The sequence below is a fragment of the Heterocephalus glaber genome, unplaced genomic scaffold (assembly GCF_053883595.1).
Source record: "Heterocephalus glaber isolate CG9 unplaced genomic scaffold, H.glaber_assembly_v1.0 deba00001760, whole genome shotgun sequence".
Taxonomy (NCBI): Eukaryota; Metazoa; Chordata; class Mammalia; order Rodentia; family Bathyergidae; genus Heterocephalus; species Heterocephalus glaber.
The window spans coordinates 4,229,184-4,256,381 of NW_028258457.1; the positions used below are offsets into that span (position 1 = coordinate 4,229,184).

Here is a 27,198-nt window from a genome sequence, read left to right on the forward strand (position 1 = left end):
GCTGGCCGACGCTGGCGGCGTAAGGCGCGCGGGACCCAGAGCGGGCGCGGCGGAGCGGCGAGCCCGGCCCTCCCGCCGAACATGTCGAGGCCGGCCCCGGCGGCGCGGGATCCGGAGCGGGGGCCGGAGCAGGCGCCGGAGCCCGAGCCGGAGCGCGAGCGCGCACGGGGCCCGGAGCGGGGGACGCCGCGCTGTTGAGGCCGGCCGTCGCCGCCCGCGGGCCCCAGACGGAGCGCAGGTAAGGACGCGCGCGCCCGCCTGCCGACTTGGGTCCCCACCCCCACCCCACCCCACCCCACCCGGGCCTGTGGCCCCGCGGCTCCGCCGCCCAGCCTCACGGCCCCCTACATCCCGTGGACCTTGAGACCAGACCCGAGTCCCCCAGCGACCCTCAGTACCACGCTAAGGACCCCACCGCCCCTTAAACCCTGTCGACGCCAAGCTTCGGACTTCCACACCCCCACGCTGGGGACCCCACCTACCCCCAGCGTCTTTCAGTGATCCTCACTTCTACGCTGGGGACCTCACCAGCTCTTACATCTCGCCGACCACGCACTCTGGATCCCGCAGCGCCGCATCCCCGCCGACCCTTTGCTTTGGACCTCCTAGTCCTCCCTCGGTGTATCCCACGCTCCAGACCCACCCCGCTGTCTGACCCCGCCGTCCTCCACAGACCCCCGCGGTACCCAGCCCACCTGTCGCTTTTCTGCTCCTCTAGTTTTCTAGGCAACCGCCCGTCCACATGACCCTCTCCCTCCCCCAATCTTCCACTCGTGTCCTGAGGCCCTCTGCCCACCTGGTCTCATGGCTTGCTAGATAGGAGGCCTGGCCTCTCTGTCCCTTACTTAACAGTCCTTCCTCACGAATAACGTACTTCCCACCTCGGGTTCCCAAGTGTTTGGAGGTCAGCCCAGCATTTGAGGGGGATGAAGAGAGGGGTCCGGGGGCGGGGGGGGGGGTTACCTGTTGCAGCCAGTGCCTGGGAACTCCCAGATAGGTTGGCTGTACCCTCCCCCTTCCGCTCTGTCCACAGGCTTTGTTTTTTGGAAACACACGGATCATTGAGGGAGGAGTGAGACCTCTAATCCAGCTTCTTGGGTCCCTGCTTGGCCCCTTTGCCCTAACTTCTTGAGGGATGACTTCCCTTAAGGTGGGGGACAGAGAGGGCCTGATCTAGGACCTGTGTGTCCTGCGCGAGGCCGGCTTTGAGGGCAGCTGGTTCTGATTCCCTCGGCCTCCGGATGGCATTGTTTGCAGGAAGCTGCCCTGAAGGGTTGTGTGTAGGTGGAAGCCAGCATTTTCTCCCGTCGCTGAGAAGCCTAGGCCCGAGTGTCCGAATGTCCCTCTACTGGGACTCTGGCTCCTGGGCTCTTCCAATTCCACCCCAGGGACGCGAAGGGTCCTTGAAGGATTCTCTGGGTTTCTCTGGCCCAGAGGTTCTGGAAGCTGTTGGATGTGAGAGCAGAGGGAAGGTACAAAGCCCTCACCAGTCTAGGGGAAAACCCAACCACTACGCCGAAGATCGGTAAGTGGTGTGGGGGTGACTCCTGGGGATGGGGCCACCCTGCATGGCCTGGGGGGCCTGGGGGCCTGTGGAAGAGAACAGATTGGATGCTGGGGCCCGAAGATTTGAAAGGGGGAAGTTTGCGGCCGGCTCAGGCACTGGTCGTTTTGTTTTTGTTTTCGGCTTGTGTCTTCACCAGAGCTGGGCGTTGTTGCCTGATGAATTTCCCAGGCAGTGCCTGGAGCACGTGCAGGCGTGCTCACGCCTGCCCCGGGTCTCCAGGGCCTAGAAGGTTGTGTTCGGCCCCTGTGCTGAGCTCTGGCTCTGCCTCAGAGCCACTCATGGGAGGGAACAGGAGAGCTGCTGTGGGGTGGTGAGCTGGGGTCCCCGGGGAGGGCCAGGGGCCAGCTGAGTCTCCAGCTGTGCAAGCAGCTGGATGGTGGGGTGGGGACTGAAAGGAGCTGGCCCCCCATAGTGGTGGACAGAAGCTGGTGGATTTGAACACGTCCCAGTTACAGCTGGTTGGAGCAGCCTCCTGTCTGATTTCGTGCCCCTTGCTCCCCTGAGGGAAATGAGGGACAGATAGTTGCTATGGGCTCTGGACCAGTCGGAAAGCCAGCTCAGTGTTGTCAGTAGCTGTGTGGAACTTTGTGCAGACAGATCTCTTGGAATTACCAATTCAAGTGTCTTCTGCCTTTTTTTCTTATCCTTTTTAATTATACAGTAATTACTTTTGGGTTGCCAAAGGAAGTAGGTGAGGCCTTTTTAATTGAAAGCCTATCTGCTCATGCCAGGCTTTGGGGAAGCCAGCACACCAGCCATTAATTTGGGAGCCAGGACAGCTGTGTGGCATGCCAGACAGACGTGGCGCCCCTTGGGTCTGTGGGAACTTGCTGGTGTGATGGTGCCACCCTGGCCTTGGCCTGCTCTGTCCCTGGACACATGTGCATGCAGCCATTGGAGACTGGGCATTTTCCTGGGAATTTCCAAGGGGAAACCTGTGTGTGACTTTGCTGTCCCTTTTGTGTTCCCACAGAACTGCCCCAACCAGCATCCGGCCCCTTGGTCCATTGAGGCCCTGGCTGAGGCTATGTTGTGGGAAGGGGCCAGTAGGAGGTGGGAGAGGTCTGGGTGTGGGGGCCTGTTGGAGCCGAGAGTCCTGTGAGGTTCAGGTGGCAACAGGCCGGTCGGGTTGGGTAGGGTATTGCTTTCCCATAAACTGTAAGCAGCTGGTTCTTGTGAAGGTGCCCCTGGGACTGGGAATCCTGGACTGTGTCGTAGTGGTGGGGGTGGAGGGGACAGTAGCTGTGGCTTTGTCCAAGGTTCAGCTTCGTGCCCAATACCTTGCTAGGCTTGGCCATACTCATGTTTGATTGAGGCCTGTCCTTGGGAACAAGGCATCAGGGGTATGGGGCAGAGCCTGTCTAGCTGGTCTGTGAATGTTCCAGGGAGACGATGGTGGGTATCTGTTGATATTGGCTAGGTTCTAGGCCTGAGGCTTGAAATGGCAAACCAGCCAGATAGTAACTGTGCTCAGTCAAGGATGGGGATGTCCGAGTGAGGACAGATTGGTCTAGGAGGGTCCCCTACACTTGATCTTAGCCAAAAGGCCAAGAAGCAATTAGGAGGGTCCCAAAAACATGCAGCTTATCCCAGAGCCTTCATGGGACCTGTGCTGTGTAGCTTTGATGAGGTGGCTGCAGCTCCCCAGTTACAAGGGGGGTTTGCCGACCTGTGGGGTAGAGGGGGGTACCCTGGGCTGTTAGTGACCTATGGTGCTGGTGGATAGAGCAAGGAGGGTTAAGTCCTAAGGAAGCTGGCTGATGATCTGATTGCCATGTGGAGCCACAAGGACTTGTTCCCATCCTCTTGGTGTCTGTCTACTCCGCCTCGCCTCTGCTGGTCCTGCAGCTGTATTAGCCCCGCCTTGCCGGCATTCACACACAGGGTTCCTGTTGATGGACTTTCTGGGGCTGGGTGGACCCCATTCTGGTCCCCTGACTGGGGGACAGTCATTTTGTGCCCCGAGGCTGGATCTGACTTCAGGGTGGGACATTTTGTGGACCCAGCAGGTCCTCTCCAACTCCTGGAAAAGTACACCTGGAGCATTTGGGTGACCCCTGGGGCCCCAGGTGGCAGGGATTGCCTGCTCATGTGCCTGTGTGTGTGTGTGTGTGTGTGTGTGTGTGTGTGTGTGTGTGTATGTGTGTGTGCGCGCTCGCAGGCCTACCCGGTGCCCGAGGCTGCTGAGCTTCTCTCTGAGCAGTTCAGCGTGGCTTCTACTATTCACCTTCCCTCTTCTGCTCATGTCCCAGCTCCTGCATCTTGGGCGGAGGGAGGGCACAGGACACCATAGAAGCAGGAGTAGCAGTCCGACCTGAGCCTGGGAGCCCACCACTGTCGGACAGGCCCTCGCTGCCCCACATCCATCACTGGTCCTGACGGGACCTGGCCAGGGTTCTGAGGAATCTAGGTGCCATCGAGCATCTTTTCCTCTTGCCAAGGTCCACTCCAGGGGTCCTGCTTGAGCGCTCGGTGTCTGTAGGGCCCCAGGACCTGCTGCAGGTGGGGCTAGCTGAGGGTGCTCACTGCTCAGGCCCAGAAGGGAACCTCTCTTCTCCCTGCAGCCGCCCTCCCACCACAGTCTGCCCTCCCACTGAGTCACTTATACAGAACCCCCAAGGTCACATTCTGGCTAAGGGTTTCCTTCCAAGGGGCTCTCAGGCAGGTGTAGAGAGTGGCCCATCTTTCCTGCTGGGATGCCCGAGAGCTCCTTTGCACATGGGAATAAGCTGTGCCATGGACTCTGGTAAGGTGCAGCTCCATCTAGGTTCCCCTTCCCTGGACCATCTTGTTCTCCGAGTCCTCAGGGCCTGCCCCTTCTTCCCAATGCTTACACCTCTCGGGATAGCTGAACACCAGGAGCCAGAGACAGTTTGAGGCCACATCCTGTTAAATAACAGTCAGATTCTTCCAACCTCTTTCTCATGTGTGCCATAGTCCAGCCCTGTGATGCCGCCTGTCCTTAGAGATCATTGAGTCAAGTTCCAGGCTGTGTTGGAAGAGACATGAGTGCCCAGTGAGGGGCAGGGATGGACTCTGGTGTGGGGGTGGAGCAGAGGTTCCTGGCTGGCCAGTGACCCCAGGGACACCTCCCTCTGGATGAGGTGGCAGAAGCGGCCCAGAGCCTCCCAGGTGGAGGGAGTGGATGAGAGGTCACTGGTTGAGCTGTGCTGAGGGTGTGATGACCACCTAACTCTCCTCTGGAACTACGACCTGCCAGAGCTTCTGTAAGAGGCAGGGGAGTCCCTGGTTCCATTCTTGAAGGGCTTGGCCTCTGCTTCTCCAGGGCCCTTGGAGGAAGGACAAGTGTGAAGACCTCAGGGAACCAGGGTGGCCCAGCACCATATGGGTGGTCCTGGGTCGTCCTGGGTTATGGAGGGATCTAAGGATAGGATCAGAGGAGGTTTCTGGGCTGTCCAGCTGTCTAAAAGGCAGAGATAGATACAGAAGATGATTCTTGTTTTCTGGTGATACTGTGGCTTGAACCCAGGGCCTTTGCACTGAGCCCCATGCCCAGTCTTTTTAATTTTTTTATTTTGAGCCAAGGTTTTGCTAAGTTTACCAGGCTGAGCTCAAACTTGCAGGTTTCCTGCCTCACCCTCCCACAGTGCTGGGATTACAAGTGTGTGCCAGTGCACTCAGCTGGAGGATGAGTTATTGTAGCTCATAAGTTTACCTTGATACATAAGTTACCTTGGAGGCTTAAAAGAGTTGTACTTAACATGTTCATGACAGGGCTGTAATTCGTATGTCTTGCTGCCTGGCGGCTCTGATTTGAATCTGATCAGTCCACTGGCTTGAACCACTTGATGGTGCCTGCAGGACTGTCCTATTGGGTGGGCTGTACCGCTTCTCAGGGGTCTTTGGTTACAGTAATGTAGAGAAAGGCATTGATTTAGCAGACCATATGTCATCGAATTACAGTTCCTTAGAGAAAACATTAAAACGGAATAAAAAATAGTAACATAGCTGACTTGTGGTACAACAGTTGTAAAAGCATATTATATATACCAGCAGTGAGGTACTTGTAAGAGTTCCATGTTAAAATTTAGAGAATTGCCGGGGATTTAGCTCAGTGGTTCTGCTGCCTGCCTCGCAAGCGCAAGGTCCCAAGTTCGATCCCCGGTACCAAAAAAAAGAAAAGAAAAGAAAATTTGGAGAATTGTTGATAGACTACTCATGAATATAAAATTAATTTTTTTTTTTTTTTTTTTTTTTTTTTTTTGGTACTAAGGATCAAACTCGGGTCCTTGGGCTTGCACAGCAGGCGGCAAAACCACTGAGCTAAATCCCCGGCCCAAATTAATTTCTTCTAATTTAATGAAATAAGTAAACCTGTTGATTACTCTAATAATTTTAATTGGTGTAATAATAGTAATATTTATATTTGGACAGTAATTATTCAAAGTCAAGCAACTAACTAGATTCAGTCCATTTATAGACTTTTTGTTAATTTTATTAATAAAAAGATCAGTAACAGTGATTAGATCCGTTTGTATCACCAATAGTACCAGCCACCCAATGGGACAGATACGCATTTACCAGCAGTGGTTCAACCTGAACCGTGTTAAAGGACCCCTCGGTCACAGAAATGCCTGCTCCCCATGATAAAGCCCTGCCACATCTGGCTTAGACTCCTTGGCAGAACCTCCAACTTTGAGATCAGGTGAGGATGCAATCTGGAGGGCCTGCCTTCCTCAGGGACCTTGTTTCCGAGGTAACCCGAGGATTTTAGTGTGACCTGCAGTAACAGCTGTCCTTTTCCATTGCCCTGCTGTAGTCTCCCAAGTCCTCACTTGCCATGCTGATCTTGGGGTCCTGGGAAAAGGGTGGCCAGCATATAGTCAAATGGGCTTCTGTGTATGGCTTGAGCTGGAGGTGCATGGTAGGGGAATGCACTTGTCCAAGTTTAGGGACACAAGTGACTCTGGGGATACAAGTGCCCCTTTGAAGTTTTACTAGTTGTGCGTTTTGAGTCCTCTGGGCCATGGGGGCTTGGACGTCACCCCTCAGTGGGTATCAGAACTATGTGCCCTGATACACTCACTCTGTACATTTGTTTGCAGGGCGGAAGCTGGCTCCTGGAGTTTTAGTTTTTGTAAGTTATTGTGGACATCCAGACATTAGGAAGCCAAGGCGGGGAAGTCTTGGAATTATTCCTAGTGGAAACAGTGGGAGGGCTGGGGGCTCCTAGAGTCAGGTGGTACTAGTCCCCCTACCCCATTTGATTGCTTCTGGGAGTGGACTTAAGAGTGCAAGGGGCCTCGTGTCCATGCAGGGGCCAGGGTGAGCGTCTGCTGCAGCCTGCCCTGGGGTCTCCAACCTTTAAGGGGTGGGTGTGTGCCTGTGTGGGAATGGGGTGCCTTTCTGCCCCCCGGGGTCACACCCTATGTTGCTTCAGTGGGGAAGACAGGTGGCTGGCCCCAGGCTCCCACAGCTCTGCCCCCTCCACTCTGCCTTGCCACATCTGGTGCCTTGTACTTCCTGTGTGTGCCCATCCCTGCATTCCTCTGATTTTTTTTTTTTTTTTTTTTTGATACACGGGATTGAACTTGGGACCTTGTGCTTGTGGCAGAACCACTGAGCTAATTCCCTGGCCCTCCTCTGAAATATTTATGGGTCGTCCCCATCTGTACCGTCAAAGCCATTGAACATTGTCCCCTCACCCCCCATGTGGCTCAGCAAGGACTTGAACTCCCCTGGCCTTGTCCTCTGTGTGCTGCTCACTGTTTATGGCAGCTTTATTCGTTGTTGTTCACATGTTACCCCACCTCTTTGCCCCAAGAGGCCAGGCATTTGGATGTGGCCTGTGTGAGCCCCGCTGAGGTCAGGCCTGGCCCTGGGCACAGCCCGCTCTGTGCTCTGGGCCTTTGGGGTACCTGCTGGGGTGGGTACTCCCTCAAAATTAAGTTTCACATTTATTTTGACTTATTGTAAAAATAATCTGTGTACATTGAATTTTTATATCTTCACTGGTTCTGTTATTAAAAGTAATGTGGGCCTGAGGGCGTAGTCTGTGATAGAGCAAGAGGTCCTAGGTTCAGTCCCCAGGAATGAAAAGAGGAAAGTTAATGTAAAATCAGTCCACCAAAGCTCTGCATGACTGTTCAGCCCCGTTACACTTCCGGAAAGATTATTGGACCCACCCCCTCTCCTCTCTCTGGCGCCCCCCCCCCCCCAGGATGGGCCCTGTGTCAGGGAGTCTCCTGGGTCTGCTGGGGCTTGTCTGGTAGCACCTGGGTGACTGACTCCCATCAAGGTGCAGGAAGCCCCCACCTGTGACTGGCTGGTCTGGGAGGCGTGTCCTGGCCATGCCCGTCAATCACAAAAGCTTTTAGGCCTGGCTTTCAGGGCAAACTGTGCTGTGAGAGGAGCGCATGATCTCTGTGTATTTTGGGGACGTATGAAAAATAGCGGAAAGAAAATGAAAATTTGAGATGGGCGTGAGGGCACACGCCTGTAGTCCCAGAACTCGGAAGCTGAGACAGGAGGATTGCTCCAAGTTCAAGGCCAGCCTGGGCTACATAGTGAGTTCACGGCCAGCCTGAACTACATAGTGAGACCCTGTCTCAAAATAAAAACCAGAAAGAAAGAAAATGAAAATTCGCTACCACCTGTGGACCACGGTTACCAGTTGGTTCCTTGTCTCCCTCGGCACTTTGTTACCTGCTGTGTAGCTGTCTTTCTGCTTATGATGACAAGCCTTCCTGTCTTCTTGCACATCTCTGTGGGACATCTTGAGCCACTTGCATGAGTTTGGGACCATGTCTCCTTAGCCTGGGGTCTCCCCGGTTCTGCATACTGAGGCTGGTTCATTGTGGAGCATCCTGGGCATTGTTTGGTGCCAGGCAGTGTCCCTGGCCTCCACCTGATCCTTGCCAGGAGCTCCCCCAGTCATGACAACCACGTGTCCTGAGACATCCATCACCCAGGGAAGAGTCCCTAGATTGAGGGATTCTACTGATCCCAAGGGTCTGTGTCTCATGGTCACCTGCTCTGCTGAGGTCCTAGGACTCTCCCCACAGTGACATCCACACTGAGTGGGGAGAGAAAAGAGAGGTCAGTGTCAGAAGCTGGGGACCCCTGGTTACACCACCTGCCCCAGCAGGAATGTGTTCTGATAGTGACTGCTGGGAGCAGGGGACAGCCCCAGTTCTCTTCCTGTCCCACCTGTGTCCCTCATGGTGAATGTCACTGACTTTCCCCTTGCCCCTTTCCCACCCCGGGATCCATCTCCTTTTATTCAAGTAGCTTATAGGAATCCTCAGGTGCCCCAGATATAGCAAGTGCTGTACAGGGAGCCCCGTGGCCCGGGCCTCACAGTGATCGTGAGGGTGGGGCTGGCTCCTGCGGTTGGACTGGCTGCTTCCTTCCTGTCTGCCAGGAGCCCCAGATGCTACCTTGTTGCTGCAGCCCCAGGGTTGGCCATGAGCCCACTGGGATCCTCAGGTGCAGAAACTGCAGCTCAGGACTCGTGGTGCTAGGGTACCTCAGGCACAGATAAGTGGGCAAGAGACCTAAGCCTCTTTATTCAGGGCCCAACCACAGAAATTGTGGGGCCAGAGGGGAGCAGCCCCAGCTGGGTTCACACCTGGACCAGGCGCTTTCAGGGTGGCATCCCTGTAGGGGCTACAGGGTACAGGGTATAGGCCTGTGCTCGCCCAGGCCCAGGGAGGGTCCCGCCGATCTATGGCCCTCACACGAGCACCAGCTCTGGGCTGTGCTGGTGATGTCAGCCAGGGACTGTGACATCACTGATTAGAGAGACTGGAGCTCCCCAGGGCTCTAGTAGGGGAGCCAGCCAGGGCCCTGGCAAGATGGAGGATCCCAAGGAGAAGAGGGCAGGTAACTCAGCTGGGCAGTCTCCAGAGAAGGGCGTGCTGCCCTGGGCTATCGTGAGGTGACTTCCCATTTGAGCCCCGCCAGTGGCAGGCCCCTGGCTGGGCAGCAAGCACCACGGAGTTGGGGTTAGGGTGAGGGGCCATCTTCTGCCCAGGCCAGGTGGGAGCCAGCCAAGACTAATCTTGACATTTCTGTCCCTCTGGGATCCCAGGGTGACTGTGTCCTGCCCAGGCATGGCTGGAACCACTCCCCAGGCCGGAGTTTGACTGGCCGAAGGTTCACGTATTAGGCTCTGATCTGTTGCATCCCTCAGTGACTCACTCCTGCCATTGTGCCCATACCACCAAGTCTGGCTCACTCACACCGCCCTGCTGGGGCAGTCTTCCGTGTCACTGGTCAGATTTTTTTTTTGGTATTGGGGATCGAACTCAGTACCTTGCGCTTGCGAAGCAGGCGGCGGCACCACAGAGCTAAATCCCCAGCCCATGGTCACAGCTTTTTGTGACTGTCCAGCCTGGGCTGTGACCAGCCCCTTCAGAAGCTGGAGTGTGGGGCTGCCAGCACCTGCATGTGACAGGGTGGAGGGCCGGGTATGGGGAAGCCACTGTGTCCTTGAGGCTAAGCCTGCTGTCCCCAGGTGGCTCCTGTCCTCTGATCACACCTCTCCTTGTCGCCAGGGGCAGATGGGGCTCTGTGCCCACCGGCCTGCAGGCTCCATGGGGCTCAGGGGAAGTGGGCAGTTATCACCAGGGCATGTGTGGGCTGAAGAAACTTGAGGGGAGAGTAGATGGGCAGGTGTCTCCTGCTTTGCCTGGCTGTCGTCCCCAGGCCTGCCTGGCCCAGGGGACATGACACTCTTGGACACGGTTCCTCCTTGCCTGTCTCTGGCTCTCTACCTCCTGTGGGTGCTGGCCGTCGTGGGCCTCAGCCTCTGTGAGCATGGTGTGGGGTCTTTTGCTGGAGGCAAGAGGGGTGACCTGTGCCCTGGTGTGGTGTAGCATAGCACATGCCATATTTGTTGCCACTGGGTTGCCAGTGTGGTTCCGGAGTTTGGCCTCCATCACACTTGTGTGTGCAAGTTGGCCCAGCAGCCCTGTAGGCCTGGGGTTGGGGGTGTAGCAGCCAGGTGGGGAGGAGAATGGGGAAGATAGAGGACGAGGTGACCCTGAGCAGCTCAGGCTGCTGGGGTTCATAGGGCGGACACCAGCGTCAGCCTTGGTGGCCAGAGGGCAAGGTGGAAAGTGAGGGGTCGGGAAAGGAAAGTGAACAATGGATGCCTCCAGGTGAATTCCACAGGCCTGGAGGGAGTGGGCCAGAGAGGGCTGTTGGCCAGGCTCCCAGCCAGGAGGGTGGCCTCTCAGCCTCTGCCACTGGAAGAACAGCAAGCGTTCACTGGCCACCCAGCGCCTCTGAAGGTACTGAGCACCTGCTTGGACTTTGTCATGGTGCAGGGCCTGCTGCTCAGGGGGCTGGACATGTAGGGCACAGCTAGGCCAGCGGCAGGCACTCTGGGCAGGCTGAGGCATGCTTTGTGGTTGGTTTGCTTGCTTGTTTGTGTTTTGGTTTTTTGAGACAGGATCTTGCTTTCTGGTTTCTTGAACTTGTGGGAATCCTCTTGCCTCAACCTCTCTTTTTGGGAGGGGGTTCTAACTTGTGAGACCTCCTACCTCAGCCTCCTGAGTGCTGGGATTATCGCTGTGTGCTACCATGCCTGGCTGGGAGAGGGTCACTTTGGCTTTCCTTTTTGGGTGTTACTATAATTCCCTGAAAATAAGACCAGGTCTTATATTAATTTTTGCTCCAGAGTATGCAGTAGGGCTTCTTTTCAGGGGATGTCTTATTTTTTCACATAAAACAGTCTACTTTTTTTTTTTTTTTTGGTACTGGGGATTGAACTTGAGACCTTGCACTTTCGAGGCAGGTGCCGGAACCACATCTTTTTTAAACATTGTTATACTCTCCAGACCTCCAATCCTGGCCTGAATTTCTTGCAGCTTTATTTTCTGTAGAACCATTGGCCCCAATCACTGATGTCCAGCAAGAGCGCTCCTTAAATGAGCACATCTTGTCCATGCAGCCTTCTTATCATGCATCGTTAGTCACACGACGTGTTAAATCAGGAGATTAAATCAGGATTCATGTTAGACATGACCAAGTCCCTTCTTTATCCAGTGTTCATGTTGTGTGTTGTGTCTGTACTCCTGTCATTCAGCAATAACTCTCGAGTTCATCTGTTTAAACAGGTATTTACAAATACCTAATTATAATTTATATTATTATTTAAGTATTAATGTCAACTTTATGTACTTACATTTAATTATATATTAATATTGTTATTTTATTCAGTATGTGTTGTCTGTTGTAATGGATGTACTATAATACAACCGTCTGGCTGACAGTCTTAACTGGAGCTTGTTTTGAGGATAGGGCTTATAAGCATCCTGAAAAATCATGCTAGGACTTATTCTCCAGTTAGGTCTTATTCTCCGTACCTCATCTTAGGTGTTGGTGGAGGAGAATGTGAGGCTTGAGGGTCTCCTCCCCAGGCCTGGAATGTGGAGCCAGCTCCACCCGGTCAGGATAACACACACAGTGGAACCAGGGCCGGAAGCTGGAGCCCCGGTGAGGTGTGGGAACTGCTCAGCCCCCTGACTTTTTCTGGCCCTAGGCACACCTCAGACACCAGGCCAGATGCCCCAGCTGGGCTGGATTTGGGGTTGTGGGTGGTGCCTGCTAGCACCCTGGTGGACCCCACACTGTGGGCACTCCCAGCTATGCCTTGCCTCCTCACACGGTCCCCTGGGAGGGGCCCCTTGGTCACCACCTTCCCCGTGTGAAGGGTTCAAGGGAATGGAGTATTTATCCCTTTTTTTTTTTTTTGGTACTGGGAATCAAGCTCGGGACCTTGTGCTTCTGAGGCCGGTGACGGCACCACTAAGCTAAATCCCCACCCCTGGAGTATTTATCTTTTAAAGAATGTGTACATCTGGGCATCATGGGCATGGGCCTATAGTCCCAGCTGCTCTGGAGCCAGAGGCAGGAGGGTGGCAAGTTTGAGGCTACCCTGCAGCTTTGACCCTTCTTGCTCAGGGCTGAGTACTGACTTGTTGCTCAGAGTAGTGACAGAGGGCTGGGGATTTAGCTCAGTGGTTCTGCCACCTGCCTTGAAAGCGCGAGGTCCCAAGTTCGATCCCCAGTATCAAAAACAAACAGAGTAGTGACAGATCTGATGTGTTGCTCTGATCTGGTGACAGATCTGGTGTGGCTGGGGGAGTGTGCAGGTTACCAGGGAGGAGGAGGTGTGGCAGCTGTACCCAGAGATGACAGTACGCAGTGGGACCCACAGCCATGCACTCTCAGGTATGGATGGCTTCCCTCCCTCTGCAGGATGGGCCTTCATCACTCACTGGTGGCAGGGGACAGTGGCTGAGCAGCACTCACTGGGGATAGTAGAGCCACCTACCAAGAGGAGGAGGGAGCCAGGAAGTTTTTTGGATTCTGCAGGCTTTCTTTTGTTTTAGGTTAATAGGTTTATTTCTTAGAGCAGTTTTAAATGTGTAGAGAAAAACAAGCAGAAGCCAGGCACCATGGAGGACACCTGTCATCTCAGTGCTCTGGGAGGCTGAGGTAGGGGGATCGCGAGTTCAGTCCCAGCCTGGGAAACTTAGTGACTTAGCAAGACTTGTCTCAGAGTAAGAAAATAAAAAGAGCTGGGGATGATGTAGCTCAGTGCAAAGACCCTGAGTTCAATCCCCACCACTACACACATACACATACACACACACTCACACACACACAGACACGCAGGTAAAGAAAGAGAAGATGAGCAGAAAGATACAGAGACTCCCACACGGCCCATGAGGATGTTGGCCACGGGCACTAAGCCAACACAGTGTCCTTGCTATCCAGGGTGCAAGCCTCACCGAGGCTGCTCTTTCCCTGCAGCCCCTTTTCTCTCCCAGGAGCCCACATTTTCCTGCTGTCTCCCATACCCTTTAAGGCGGCAATCCTTTCTCAAACTGACCTGACTTTTCCTCCCTTCCCACCCTCCTCTCTCTGTACTGGGGATGGAACCCAGGGACTTGACCCTGAACTACTTCTTCAGCTTTTTTTTTTTTTTTTTTTTTTTTTGGTACCAGGGATCAAACTCAGGATCTTGTGCTTGTGAGGCTGGCAGCAGAACCACTGAGCTAAGTCCCCAGCCCTCAGCCTTTTTTTTTTTTTTTTGAGACAGAGTCTTGCCAGGTCACTGAGTTGCCCAGGCCAGGGTTGAACTCATGATCATCCTGCCTTAAACTCCCAAATAACTGAAATTACAGGCTTTTACCACCATGCCTGGCTTCATTTAAGTTCTTTTTTTTTGTTTTGGTACCGGGGCTCGAACTCGGGACCTTGTGCTTGTGAGGCAGGTGACGGAACCACTGAGCTAAATCCCCATCCCTTCATTTAAGTTCTTGACCCCAGGAACATTCTCTGCAGCACTGGTCCAGCTCAGATGCCAGCCCCGTGTCGTGTGTGTGTGTGTGTGTGTGTGTGTGTGTGTGTGTGTGATCTCAGATGCTGTTGCTGCCTGTCCATCACAGAAGATGCAGCTCAGGAGTGGCCAGAGAGTGTGGTACAGGGCTGAGTGAGGATGTCATATTCATGCCCTGCTGTGCTCGGGGCACCTGTCACCCCAAGCTCAGCATTGGTGCCAAGTCAGGACCCCAGCAGGTCTGTGGGCCTACAATGTGCTGTCTGTCTGGAGTCCCATGCACCCCAAAGCCCCTTCCTGTTCATGTGTGTCCCAGGATGATGGCTCCACCAGGTGACCTCTTGTCCTCTGGCAGGGCAGAGCTGTGGCCTGCCTGCATCTGGACATGGGGTGATGAGCCATGGACCTGGTGGCCTCTGGGGGTGCCATGTGTGTGCACATGTGCATATAAGCTCAAGTTACCACACCCTAGGTGTCAGTAATGGAGCAGATGTATCCATTTGGGTGACCCTTTCCCAGTTTGCCAAGGAAGGAGGGTGTGCCTCTTTGGTACGTTGTCCGGCTGTGACCAGGTATGTCATGGCGGGTGGACTTCCTGACCCTGGGGAGGGCAGAGCAGAGGGCACAGCTGTGTGGTCACCTGGTTTGAGTTTCCTGCTCTGTGGCAAGCATCACCGCCTATGATGTAGGGGTCAAGCAAGTAAGGAGTCACCCTGGCTCTGAGCTGCCTCCCACCTGTGCAGAGTCCTCTCACAGCACCACCTGACCTGAATCACCTCCATCTCCTGTGCTCCTCTCAGAAGGGCACCTACAGTGGAAGGGCAGCCAGATGGATGCCACTTCCTGACTGACAGGAACAGGCTCGGCTGCCACCCAGCCCTTCTGGCGGCCTGGGCAGGTGGTATGAGTGGCAGCAGTAGGTCCCCTGGGCTGTGTGCTGAGCAGGCATTTCCTCAGGGCCAGCAGGCCCGTGGGTCTGCCTGGGATCCCAACACAGCAGTACCAGGAGGTCTGGAGGTGTTAACAGAGACCAGTCCCCTACCTCTGTACAGTGGGTGTCCTCATGGTTTGAGGGCGAGTCGCGCCTCCTTGGTCCTCTCCTTGGGACACCATTTTGCATGGAAAGATGCCCATCATGCCAGCTGGGATGTTTTGAGGAAACTGGCTGACCACCCTGGCTTCCCTTCACTTAGAGAGTAAGGAAAACAAGCTAGGAATCTGATAGCAACCAGGCAGTAATGAAGGTGGCCAGGACCCTCGTCACTTACCCAGCCATGGTCACTCATCTGCAGCAGGGACTTTGGCCACCTCCCGTGTTCAGCCCAGTGGAGAAAGCTGTGTCCTTGATAAACAGCGATCGGTGAGGAAAAGCGAATCGAACCCTCAGTGCAATGTCCCCTCCCACCTACAGGGTGCTGTGACCATGAAGCAGTGAGCTCCTGTGGAGAACCAGCTGGTGGCTTCCAGAAGAGATATGAATGCCACCTCTGGGTGGGAACCCAGGAGAAATGATGCGCACGTGGTGCTCACAGCAGCCAGGGGCTGGGAACCGCCCAGTGTCCACGGAGGGACACAGCAAGGGGCCACCCTATGCCTGGATGTCACTCAGTCATGACACTCGCCACAGCGAGGGGCCAGACAGAGGACACACAGCGTGCGCTCCAAGGACAGGAAATGTCTGGGATAGCAACTCCAGAGACAAAACGTAAAAGTGATGGTTTGTGTGAATTTTGAGCCGCGCGGTTAGGAATATAAAATGGATGGTGATCCTCTGCTGGACGTCACACAGTGCTGTTCCCACTGAGGGTTTTGTTGGCTTCGCTAAGTTCTTGTCATGGCGGCTGATCTGTGGCTGTTCCTGGTGAGAGCCTAAGCGCCTCCTGTGCCTTGGCAAATGCCTCTCTGCTTGGAGGAGTGAGCACTGTCTTGGTTCTTCTTGCTGCTCATCAAGTGATGCCCGGAGCCATGACCACTTTTTCTTTTTGCTGCACTAGGGATGGAACCTAGGGCCTCACACTGAGCTGCATTCCCAGCCCCTTTTATTTCGAGGCAGAGTCTCACTAAGTTGTGCAGGCTGGCCTCAAACTTGGAATCCTGCCTCAGCCTCCTGGCTAGCAGGGATGACAGACATGTGCCACCCCACTTGGCCCATGACCACTTCTGCATTCAGTCTGCGTTATTTCTGTTCCTGCATGGTGAGGTCCAGAGTTGCAGCCAGGCTGGCATGCTGGCCGTTTTCAAGATGTGGCTTCTCTACTGTGGCCGATCTCAAGAATGTCCCTGAGTCCAGCACTGGGCAGCAGGGCTCCATTCCCTGGGACACCATGGAAGAGCATGACCCCAGGGCCATGGGTGACAGTGGGGCACAGCCAGCTCCAGGAAGTTATGCACCGAGCATGCACATGAGCCACCTTGTCTCTGACATGACTTTTTTTTTTTTTTTTTGGTACTGGGGATCAAACTCAGGACCTTGCACTCCTGAGGCAGGCAGCGGCTTCGCACAGGTGGCTCCCAGGTTGTTCCCCCTCCCACCATGCCCGTGAAGGACAGAGGGGTGACAGTTGGTTTCTGAGATGCTGTGCAGGCCAGGGCTGTGTCTGCCCCTGTGGCCCAGCTGCCCATGACAGGGACTGGCTGCTTCCCTGCTTGCTGAGAGGAAGCCATGAAAGCAGTATGGACGGTTGGACAGCCAGTGCTGGGTTGGCCCTTGAAGCCGCAGTGGAGGAGGGTGCATGTGTCCATGGCTCCCACATGCTGTGGTGCCCTCCAGGCCTGGGCCAGGTCTCCTCTGTAATGACTGTTCTGGCCTCTGTGAAGTTACTCAAGGGCTCACCTTCATCTATACTACAGCCCAATAGCCCTCTTGCCCTGGAGAGACCCCTTCCCTGTCCCCTCAGCTGTGATCTCTCTGCCATGAAGGCCCAGTCACAAGCTCGTGACTCATGCATTGTCCCTGACAGGCAGTGTCTCAGACAAGGTGTCAGCTGGGTACCACACCACTGTGGTGGACAGTGATAGCCGAGAGAGCCACCAGCGGTGTCCAAACGGGCCAGTGCCGTTCACAGCGGGCTGTGCTCTCTCTCCTGACAGCCAGCAAGGAAGAGGCAGCAGGGTCACAGCGAGGGGCCACAGAGGGGTCACTTCTCGGGGCCAGAGGTGACAGATGACTCAGCAGACACTTGAGTACTTGTAGGCTGTACATCAGATCTGGGTGTCCCACCTGTCAGATTCTGCTGCCTGTGGTCCTGCCTCTTCCCAGGCATGTGACCTGGGGAGTGGTCTGCATGTCCCCTGTACCCTGGTCCTGAGCTCCGAGCTGGGTCCCCAGCTGGGGACCAGGGCTGGGGAGGGAACTGTCTTCCTCCTGGTCTCAGCCGACCCTGCACAGTGGCCTCCAGCACCAGCCCTTGTCCCCAGCCTGTCCCTCCATGGGCTGGGTGACTTTGAGTGGGGGTTCAGTCAAGTGGGTCTGGACTCTTATTGAGGCCTGCAGAGATATGCTTCACCCTAAAGCCCCCCTCCCCCATGTCACCACACTTTGGTGGCTGTGTCACCGCCACATTAGTCCCCATCTGACCTGAGTGCTGCTGATCTTTCTGTCCACCTGCAGCCAGCCAGGCCTTCCAGCTTGGATTCATGGGGGCTCAGACACTTGGGGCATTGGCATCACCCCTCCTGCCTGCAGTCTGGGCAGTAGTGGCCATCCTGCCACACCCACCTGGGGCCCCCCTCTGGTCACTGCTGATGCAAGAGGGACCTTGGAGAGGATGGGCGCCATCTGACCCTGGGCCAGGTGCCCCTGGCTCCCATGAGACACTGTGGTCACCACTGGCCAAAGCTTTGGTGCCCGTGTTTCTGTCACTGCTTCCCCTCACCTCCTGCTCTCATCCTGGCCACTCACAGGGCTCTCTGGGGCCAGGTTTCTCAGCTAGGGCAGTGACAATGCTGGGCAGGGGTGTGGGGCTTGCCAGAGCAGTTGGGTTGCTGTTTCTTGAGGTTTTGGTGTTGGGAATGGAGCCTGGGGCGTCACACATGCTGAGGGCTCCGTGAGTTTGTAAATCAGTTCCTTCAGCTTTGGCTTGGGAACCAGAGGGGAAACGGCCAGAAGCATGAGAGATGAGTGCGCTTCTTTCAGGGAAGGGCATGAAGCAGTAGGGTAACAGGGAACAGTCTATAGTGCACGTGCTTGTGACTGAGGAGCCTTGTCTGGGCTGGAGCTTTTTTTGGCGGTACTAGGGATTGAACTAGGGTCATGATGCTGAGCTATATCTCTAACCTTTATTTTATTTGTTTAGAGTCAGGTTCTCACTAAGTTGTTCAGGCTGAGCCCAAACTAGTGATCTGCCTGTTTTAGCTTCCTAGAGTAGAGAGTTGACAGGCCTGTGCCATTGCACCCAGCTGGGCCCTGTGGTTTTCTTTGTTTTGGTACTGGGGATCGAACTCGGGACCTTGCGCTTGCGTGGCAGGCACTGGAACCACTGAGCTAAATCCTCGGCTCCTGGGCTCTGTGTTTTAAGGGAGAGGGTATAGGCCAGCTCCAGGGGGAGCCCGCTGTTGGGGACTCAGCTGTCAGGGAACCTGGACTGTGAGTTGGCTCTCAGGACCCCTGCCTCATCTGGGCCCTGGTCAGGAACTGCTTCTTCTGCTCCCTGGGCTCCACCTTCCCACCTGCAGGGGCCAGGCCCACCTTCCTGTGTGTCCCTCAGGCTCTGACCACTTCCCACTGTGGCTGCTGGAAGGCGAGGCGGGTCGGTGCCTCGTGTATGCATCCTCCACCTCCTTGCCCCTGGCTTAGGTCAGTGGGGAGGCTCCTGTCCCGGGAGCCATCTGCTCTGTCCTCCCCGGCTCTCAGCGCCAGTTTTGAGGCCTCTCTCCTGGCTTTAGCCCTCCAGGCCTCTCCCATGTGGTGGGGTCCGTAGCCTCTACGCAAAGTGCTTCTGTAGCTGTGCGAGGGCCCTTGGCCATCTGCCCCAAGCCAGAGCTTCCCCCAGAAAGTACCACTGCCTTCCAGTAGGCTATGCACCCAGCCTTGGCTGCAACCTTTGATCTGTAGCCAATCAGTGCTAGTGGGGGCGGGGGCATTGCCTGCCATGCTTAGACTTTGAGAGATCTATAGTAGACCTGCACACTGGCCACCCTGGGGCTCGCAGCCTCCTGATCTGTGCCTGTGTCTCTCCACAGCTGGGTGCCCTGAGATTTGAGGTGGTGGAATCCGTCAGCAGAATGTCTCTTCTCCCGGCGAGCGACACCCAGGCCACCAAGATGCGCACCACCACCAGGCCCACGAAAGTGCACACGACCCACTAGCTGGAGCCGGGGGCCCACGGGGCCACGATGGTGTGCTAGGCAGCAGCGAACTTGGCTTCTGCAGACTTGGGACCTGCAGGTGCAGAGCCACCGTGGAGAGGCCAGGGTATCACAAACTGATGGATTTTGACAAGAAAGGAGGGAAAGGGGAGCTGGAAGAGGGCCGGAGAATGTCCAAGACTGGCGGGGGCCGCAGCACCCACGGCGTTCGGAGCTCGGGGACCAGCTCGGGGGTCCTGATGGTGGGCCCCAACTTCCGAGTCGGCAAGAAGATAGGCTGCGGCAACTTTGGGGAGCTCCGGCTAGGTGAGCCCCAGCTCAGGCTGGAGGGCAGCCGGGAGGGCACCAGGGGCTGCCCATGGGGACACGGGTTCCCAGTCTGCTGGTGGACACCCTTTGGATTGTTAGGGATCATCAAGGCAGGGGTTTTTTTTGCTTGGTTTGTTTTTGTTTTGTTTTTTGGTTTGTTTTTCTTTTGGTACCGGGGATCAAACTCAGGACCTTGCACTTTCAAGGCAGCCAGCGGCACCACTGAGCTGAATCCCCAGCCTTTTTTTTTTTTTGGAACTGGGGATAGAACTCGCGTCTTTGCACTTGCGGGGCAGGCAGCAGAACCACTGAGCTAAATCCCCAGCCTCCAGCCTTTTTTTGAATCAGGATCTAGCTAAGTTGCCCAGACTGGGCTAGAGCTCATAATCCTCCTGCCTTAGTCTCCCAGAGTGCTGGGATGACAGGCATGCGCTACTGTGCTCAGCTGATGGTGAGCCTGTCATCACATAGGGGCTCAGCAGGTAGTGGAGGGAGCACAGAGCAGTTGTCCTGCAAAGAAATTCAACCCTTGGTGTGACCAGGCCTCCCAGGGCATCCAAAGAAGCTTGGAGCACTGCCAGCCCAGGACTGAGTTGCGTGAAGGTCTTGGTGGTCAGCACCTGGCTGAGAGACTTTTCTCTGAGCACTAGGTGTGGGTCTGACCTGACCAGCACTGGGAGGCCTGGTGTCCCTGGAATACAGGTGACCCTTCCTGGGTAGCTGAAATCCCTTGGCTCTCTGCAGACCCCTGCAGCCCTAAGGAAGCTATGTGGCTGGAGGCACAAGGCAGCTGACCTCCATCCTTGTCAGGGACCCAGGTGACAACTGGGCTCCACACCAGTGCCTGTCATGGAGTTGGCAGCAAGAAGCCTCATATACCCCATGCCATGAGGTGCCAACATCAGTCCTCCGGCCCCCACCTTGGTTGTCAGATGAAGGAAACTGAGGCCCAGGGAATGGACATGACTTGGCTGCATGGCCTCTGAACTTAGCTCCCCAGCCACAAGTTCTTAATCCTGTTTGAGGATCTGAGACCCCCTCAGTCCAGGTTCCTCCTGTTTATGGAGTGTGTGGTAGTTCCCCTCTTGAGGGCGGCATGGGGAATGGCATTTGACTGCTTGCTCCAAGTAGTCGTTTGGTTCTGGAGCTTGGCAGGCCCTTCTTCCCCTACCCGCACCAGGCATGTGTTCTCTTGAGCCACACAGTCTTCCCTGCAGCCTGCTGCCCCTTGGGTGGCACATCTGTATGCACACACAGAAGCATAATATGTTCACACTCGTGTTCACACAGCCCCTTGAGTACATGCAGGCGCAGACACAGGTGCACATGTACAGCACCCTCATCTGGCCAGCAGCCCAGTGGCGGTCCTGTGCATCTTAGGGGACCCTGATAGTCACTGCAGGTCCTGTCTCGGGGCGAAGGTGAGGCAGCACAGGTGCCACCAAGGAGATGTGCAGGGCGACTGTGACTGTGGTGCCTTCTGCTTCCCAAACTCCTGATTGTGCTGTGTGCGGCTCTTGGTCTGGTCTCTGGCCCAGCATTGTCTAGAGCAGTGGCCATGTGTCCCCGTCAGCAGCACTGGGCGTTGCTGGAGGTCAGCCGTCAGTAGGATTCCCCCCATCTCACTTCCATTGCAGGGCCTCTGGGGCTCCCAGTATGGGCTCTTAGCAGTGGAACTGCCTGGACGTCCTGGGGGACTGGGCGTGAGTGTCTTAGTGACAGCGCCAGTCACCAAGTCATTGTGTGTGGGAGGAGCTGGGAGTCCCATCTCCATAGCTACCTCTACTCATGGCTCCGCCGGTCGAAAATTGGCTGCTTCTGTCCTCACCGGTACCGTGGGTGGTCAGAGCAGGGGAAATCAGTAGTAAGTGCATGCTTAACACAAAGGAGGCCCTGGCTTCCATCCCCAGTTCCCCAGCTGGTGCTTCGGGAAACTGGAAAGTTCAAGGTTGAGGGTTACCTCTGATGAGACACACATGACAGGTGGCAGGGGAGGGTGGGAGGTAACAGTACCGTCCTGGGATAATGGCATTGACTCTGCCCGAAGGTGACACCCTAGACCCCTGCCGTGAGGCCTAGGGACACCGCCAAGCCACAGCACTGTTTTAAATACCAGTGTCCAGGGCTGGAAGTGTAGCCCAGTGGTGAGTGCTTGGCTAGCATGTGCAAAGGCCCTGGGTTCCATCCCTAGCACTGCCAACAAAAACCAGGATTTAAACACCAGTATCAGACCCTGTTCCTGGATCCCCTGTTCCCCTTGCTACCACTTGTATGTCCGTCCTTTCCCTTGGGTCTGGTAAAGTTTTACTGTATGATGGGCTGGAGGGTGCTGTGTGTCTAAAGTGGATTCCATTATCTCTCAGAGTTGAGGGTCGTGTTGGGTGCTGACCACTTTTTCAGCTTTGTTGTTGCTACAGGGTTGGACCCATGGGCTCTGGGGTCTCAGCTGGATCTGGGGAGTTTGGGAGGGTCCCTGTCATGAGAGCTGGCCCTCAGTCCTCCAGCAGCCCCTGGGTGCTTCTCTGTCCAGCTCTACAGTTGCCTGTCTAGGACATGGCACCTAGGACCACCACAGGGACCCCATGCAGCCACAGAGCCAGAGCACCAAGCTCCTCCTCCCAGTCTAGCATCCAGGGAACCTCAGACCCCTGGACAAGGCCACGCGGCCCCAGGCCACCCCCCAAGGGTCTCACCTCATACAGCTCCACCCCACAGTCAACACTGGGACTGGGTCGGCAGAGCACAGAGAGCAAATCACTGGAACAAAGAGCCACCAGGGAGGTGGCATTGCAGGGCACAGGCTGGCCACAGCTGCAGGCACTGACCTTGGGGTGTCTAACTAGGGAAGCCCTGGTTTCCGGGCTCTCTGCACTGGAAAGCAAACTGCCAGATGACAACCAGCCAGAAGACCTGAACAGACCCATCTCCGAAGACAGGAACATGGCTGGGGGTGGTAGCGCATGCCTCTAATTCCAGCACTTGGGAGGCTGAGACAGGAGGATCACCATGAGTTCAGTTTGAGGCCAGGCAGGGCTACATAGTGAGTTCAAGGCCAGCCTGAACTATATAGGGAGACCCTGTCTCAAAAAAAAAAAAAAAGGGATGGCCTTAGGGAGGGCCGTGCCACCTGCCACCAGTCATGCTCCACATGTGGCCTCTGTAGACCCCCAGTGCCCCCAGCAGCGTTCACTGCTTAATTCCTGGGAGCCCCAAGCTGGAAAGAGCCCAGGTGTCTCCCAGTGGGCACAACAAGTCAGGTTGCCTGTGAAATGCTCCACTCAGGATGCAGGAACTAACCTCAGGCCCTGGAGCCACCCCTAGTGGGTGTGGGCAGAGGCCACCGGGAGAACAGCACCAAGCTCACAGACCCCCACCTTCCGAGGGGAAACACAGACAGAAGGGCTGACATAATCGGGGAGAAGCCCCTGAGAGGGAGGTGGGCAAGTTGGCCACAGGCAGGTCCTGGGGGCTTGTCCTGCACTCTTGCCTGGGTGGCACACACTTGCATGTCATTGGCTGCTCTGCCACCCTGTGCCCTGTGCTAGATCAGGCTGAGCCGATGAAGAGGCAGGTGCCCTTGGTACCAGAACTCACCTCATTCACCAGGATCACTCCGGGTTCTCAAGATGTCACTTTCTCAAGTCCTCCTGCAGTGTGATGAGGTCCCTGCAAGCTATGGAGGCCCTGCAAGCTGAGGACTACCCATGGCTGGACACTGAAGGCCCCGTGTGTGTCTAGCAGGGCTGAACCCCGCAAGGCCAGGGAGGGCCACAGCGAGGCAGCTTGGACATACCTGGCCGAGGGAGGTCATGACTGTGGTCTCACTGTCCATGGCTGCTGTCCTCAGAGGACACAGGGCTCCTGGAATATGGGTGCCAGGCAGTGCCCGCAAACATACAGCAGGGGACACGGTGGGGCAGTCAGGCAGGATGTGGTCACTGGGGAGGGGGAGGCCAAAGATGGCCTTCCCATGTTGACAGCCGGGGTGCACAGGCAGAGTTGACAGGCTGTGCGTGCTGTGTGCACAGTGAACAAACGAATGACCCTGAGAGGCCGAGTGGGATTCTCCACCTTGTGTGCAGCTGAGGCAGGTCATGCCCACCTCCCACACGGGGCCCAGGCAGCATGAGTGGCCCCAAGGAGGTGGGTCAAGCAGACATCTCACAGTCCTGCAGGAGAGACCACACCTGCCCAGGTCTTGGAGTGCGGGTGAGGGCGTGCAGGTGGGGAGGGGCTCTGTCCTGGCAGCCTGGGATGAAGCTCCCTGCCCAGTGTGTAGCAGAAACTGGGAACTTGGGTGGGGGCTCCTGTGCAGAAGTGGTTCGTGAGGGCCAGGATGTAGCTCAGTGGCGTCGTGCCTGCTTGGCAAGCATGAGGTCCTGAGTTTGATCCCTGGTTCCAAACCAAAAAAAAGTGGCTTTTGGCGTACAGGTGTGAGGAGGGCTGGGCTGCCATCTCCTGAGAGGTTGGTGCCCCCAGGCACTGGCAGGGGTCTGCATTCTGCCGACCGTAAGGCTGGGGAGATGGGGTGAGTAAGGTGGCTAGGGGCCCTGCCGTCCTGATGGCCTCTCTGTCCCCACAGGAAAGAACCTCTATACAAACGAGTATGTGGCTATCAAACTGGTGAGTGGGTCCTCCCCCCCCTCGGGTTCCTGGGGCGGGCACAGAGAGCCTGCGTAAGGGTGTGCTTGTCCGCAGGAGCCCATCAAGTCCCGGGCCCCGCAACTGCACCTGGAGTACCGATACTACAAGCAGCTCAGCGCCGCAGGTACGGGAGGTACCCCTGGGGGCCGGTAGGTGGGGGCCCGGGCCCGGGTGGGGCTAGTTCTGGAGGGTAGGGGCGGCGCCCAGCTGGAGTCTCTGACTCCCCCTGCAGAGGGCGTCCCTCAGGTCTACTACTTCGGCCCTTGTGGGAAATACAACGCCATGGTGCTGGAGCTGTTGGGGCCCAGCCTGGAGGACCTGTTTGACCTGTGCGACCGAACCTTCACGCTGAAGACGGTGCTCATGATCGCCATCCAGCTGGTGCGCAGGGTGCTGGGAGAGGTGGGGCACAGGGAGGGCTGTGGCCTGGACCAGGAGGGAGGAGCCAGTGGTGAAATAGGCGGGTCCATGAGGGTGAGCGGGGCCTTTTTAGGGGCTGGAAGGAAGGGCGAGCCTGGGGTGTGCCCTGGCCTGCTGAGGCTCCGCCTCCTCCACAGATCACACGCATGGAGTACGTGCACACCAAGAGCCTCATCTATCGAGATGTGAAGCCGGAGAACTTCCTGGTGGGCCGTCCGGGGACCAAGCGGCAGCACGCCATCCACATCATCGACTTCGGGCTGGCGAAGGAGTACATCGACCCCGAGACCAAGAAGCACATCCCATACCGCGAGCACAAGAGCCTCACGGGCACGGCGCGCTACATGAGCATCAACACTCACCTGGGCAAGGGTGAGCCGCGGGTGCGGTTGGGGGCGGGGTTACGGGCCGAGCTGAGTCGCTGCCCGCTGCTGCCCCCACAGAGCAGAGCCGCCGCGATGACCTGGAGGCGCTGGGCCACATGTTCCTGTACTTCCTCCGAGGCAGCCTGCCCTGGCAGGGGCTCAAGGTGGGTGGATGGGGGGGGGGTGGAGGGCGGGGGGGTCGAGGGGACACAGCTGGCCGCTCATCTGCGCCCTGTCCATGCAGGCTGACACGCTCAAGGAGCGGTATCAGAAGATTGGGGACACCAAGCGCGCCACGCCCGTCGAGGCGCTGTGTGAGAGCTTCCCAGGTGTGGCCCTTGCCGCCAGTGTCTCCAGCCCTGTGGTCCCCTGCTCCTCCCACGACCTCCAGCCCACTCCCTCCCGTCCTCTTCTGCAGAGGAGATGGCCACGTACCTGCGCTACGTGCGGCGCCTGGACTTCTTCGAGAAGCCGGACTATGACTACCTACGGAAGCTCTTCACTGACCTCTTCGAGCGCAGCGGCTTTGTGTTCGACTATGAATATGACTGGGCCGGAAAACCCCTGGTATGCGGGTCTGAGGGCCGTTCCACCAGCTGGGGGCTGTGGGTGGGGACCCTGGCAGGAGGCAAGGGCTAGGCCGCCCGTACAGGGCTCGGGGAAGGGCTGGAACCCAGGAAGCCAGGCCATCCTGACGCCTGCTGGCTCCACAGCCCACGCCCATCGGCGCCGTGCACTCCGACCTGCCCTCCCAGCCCCCACATCGGGACAAAGTCCAGCCCCACAGCAAAAACCAGGTGAGGCCAGGGTGAGACCCCCCGCCCCAGCGTTTGAGCTGGCTGGCCCTACCCCTGACCCTTCCACCGCTGGCCCAGGCGCTGAACTCCACCAATGGAGAGCTGAATGCGGACGACCCCACTGCAGGGCATTCCAACGCTCCCATCACAGCCCCGGCAGAGGTTGAGGTGGCTGATGACACCAAGTAAGGCCCAGGACAAGCGGTTGGGTCTGGGAGGGAGTCAGCATGACCCTGTCCTCGCGCTGACCCGCTCCCCTGGTCCACCCTTGCAGGTGCTGCTGTTTCTTCAAGAGGAGGAAGAGAAAATCACTGCAGCGGCACAAGTGACCCAGGCGCTCTTGGCATGGGACTGTCCTCGATGTTGCCCTCGGGTCAGCTTGTCCCCGAGGCCATGGGCCACCTACAGGCCGGCCAGCGACTAGCTGCAGCCCGAGTTAGACTGCAGGGCCGCCTGGCCCAGACGTGGGTCCCTTCCTTCACGTAAGACTTTGGCCGAAATTTCTACACCTGTGTCTAGTCCTCTCCTCCAAGAGCATTAACTATTTAAACAAGAAACAAAGGAACCCAGAGGCCCGCTGCCCTCCCCGTCTGCCGAGTGAGTAGCGAGACCGGGCTGGATGCTGCGCCGCCCGTTAGCCTCATGAAGTCCATTTTGTCTCCCTTGATCCAAAGGCCATTTCCTCGAGGGGACAGGGGCAGGGGCAGGGCCAGGCCCAGCCCTGGAGGCGCTGCCCACGAGGGGACCCTGGCACTGCTGTGGGATGAGACCGGCTCGGTCCAACCCCAGACCAAAGGGGAAGGCGGGGCGGGGCGCAGTCCGGCTGGAGCCAGCCCCCCAACCAAAATGCTGCACCAAAGCTCGGCTGGAGGCAGCCCTGTGCCAGAGGGTGCACCTGCTCCCGGAGACACCCCGGCCCCTGGGTGGGTGTCCACTGCCCCTGCCTGGGATCTGGGCCGGCTGGGCCCTCACTGCGCCAGCTGCAGCTGGGGCTTCTGGTCTCCGCGCCGCCAGTGGGGCACAGCTGCGGGAGACGAATCGCCTTAAAGCCCTGCGACCCGCAGGTGTTGCTGGTTGCTGGTGGGGCAGCCGCAGAGCCAGGTGGCGACCCCTGCAGGACCCGGGAAACTGCTGGGTGGGCGAGGTGCCCACTTCCAAGGTGGTGGTCATTCAGGCGTAGTTCTTGCTTTACAAAGTGTACAGAAATGGCATTTACGTTTCTCTGACGCTTCCTTGAAGCCATAGAATTTAGGGGCTTTTTTAAGAAAATTAAAAAAAAAAAATCACTTGTGAGTGTGGCATCTGTTTTTTTCCGAAGGGGACACCCTAAAGCTGTCGGTGACCCTTGGGAATGGAGGCTGGACAGACAGGAAGAAGTAAGCGTGGAAGCCAGGTTCTGCCTTGTTGAGGGAGAGCAAAAAGCATGCTAACCAGAAAGACAACCAAAAAGGGCAGAACACGGACGTGCGGCCG

At 56.7% G+C, this 27,198-nt stretch overlaps 1 protein-coding gene across 1 annotated transcript; it reads left to right on the top strand.

The window, feature by feature from the left end:
- On the top strand, nt 1–27,011 carry Csnk1g2 (casein kinase 1 gamma 2). The gene is made up of 12 exons (XM_087201386.1): nt 1–238; nt 19,065–19,496; nt 24,082–24,122; nt 24,198–24,267; nt 24,376–24,524; nt 24,701–24,935; nt 25,007–25,092; nt 25,173–25,257; nt 25,347–25,495; nt 25,642–25,725; nt 25,804–25,910; nt 26,000–27,011. The coding sequence occupies exons 2-12, from the start codon at nt 19,310–19,312 to the stop codon at nt 26,052–26,054; spliced, it is 1,248 nt and encodes a 415-aa protein (XP_087057512.1). The 5' UTR covers nt 1–238; nt 19,065–19,309; the 3' UTR covers nt 26,055–27,011.
- The last annotated feature ends 187 nt before the right edge of the window (nt 27,012–27,198 follow it).

What these genes read in the sequence shown, in the direction of transcription:
- Csnk1g2 (XM_087201386.1), top strand. Translation starts at nt 19,310, where the DNA reads ATGGATTTTGACAAGAAAGGAGGGAAAGGGGAGCTGGAAGAGGGCCGG. An exon ending in AGCCCCACAGCAAAAACCAG is followed by an intron (nt 25,726 to 25,803) that starts GTGAGGCCAGGG and finishes CCGCTGGCCCAG; the next exon opens with GCGCTGAACTCCACCAATGG. An exon ending in GAGGTGGCTGATGACACCAA is followed by an intron (nt 25,911 to 25,999) that starts GTAAGGCCCAGG and finishes CCACCCTTGCAG; the next exon opens with GTGCTGCTGTTTCTTCAAGA.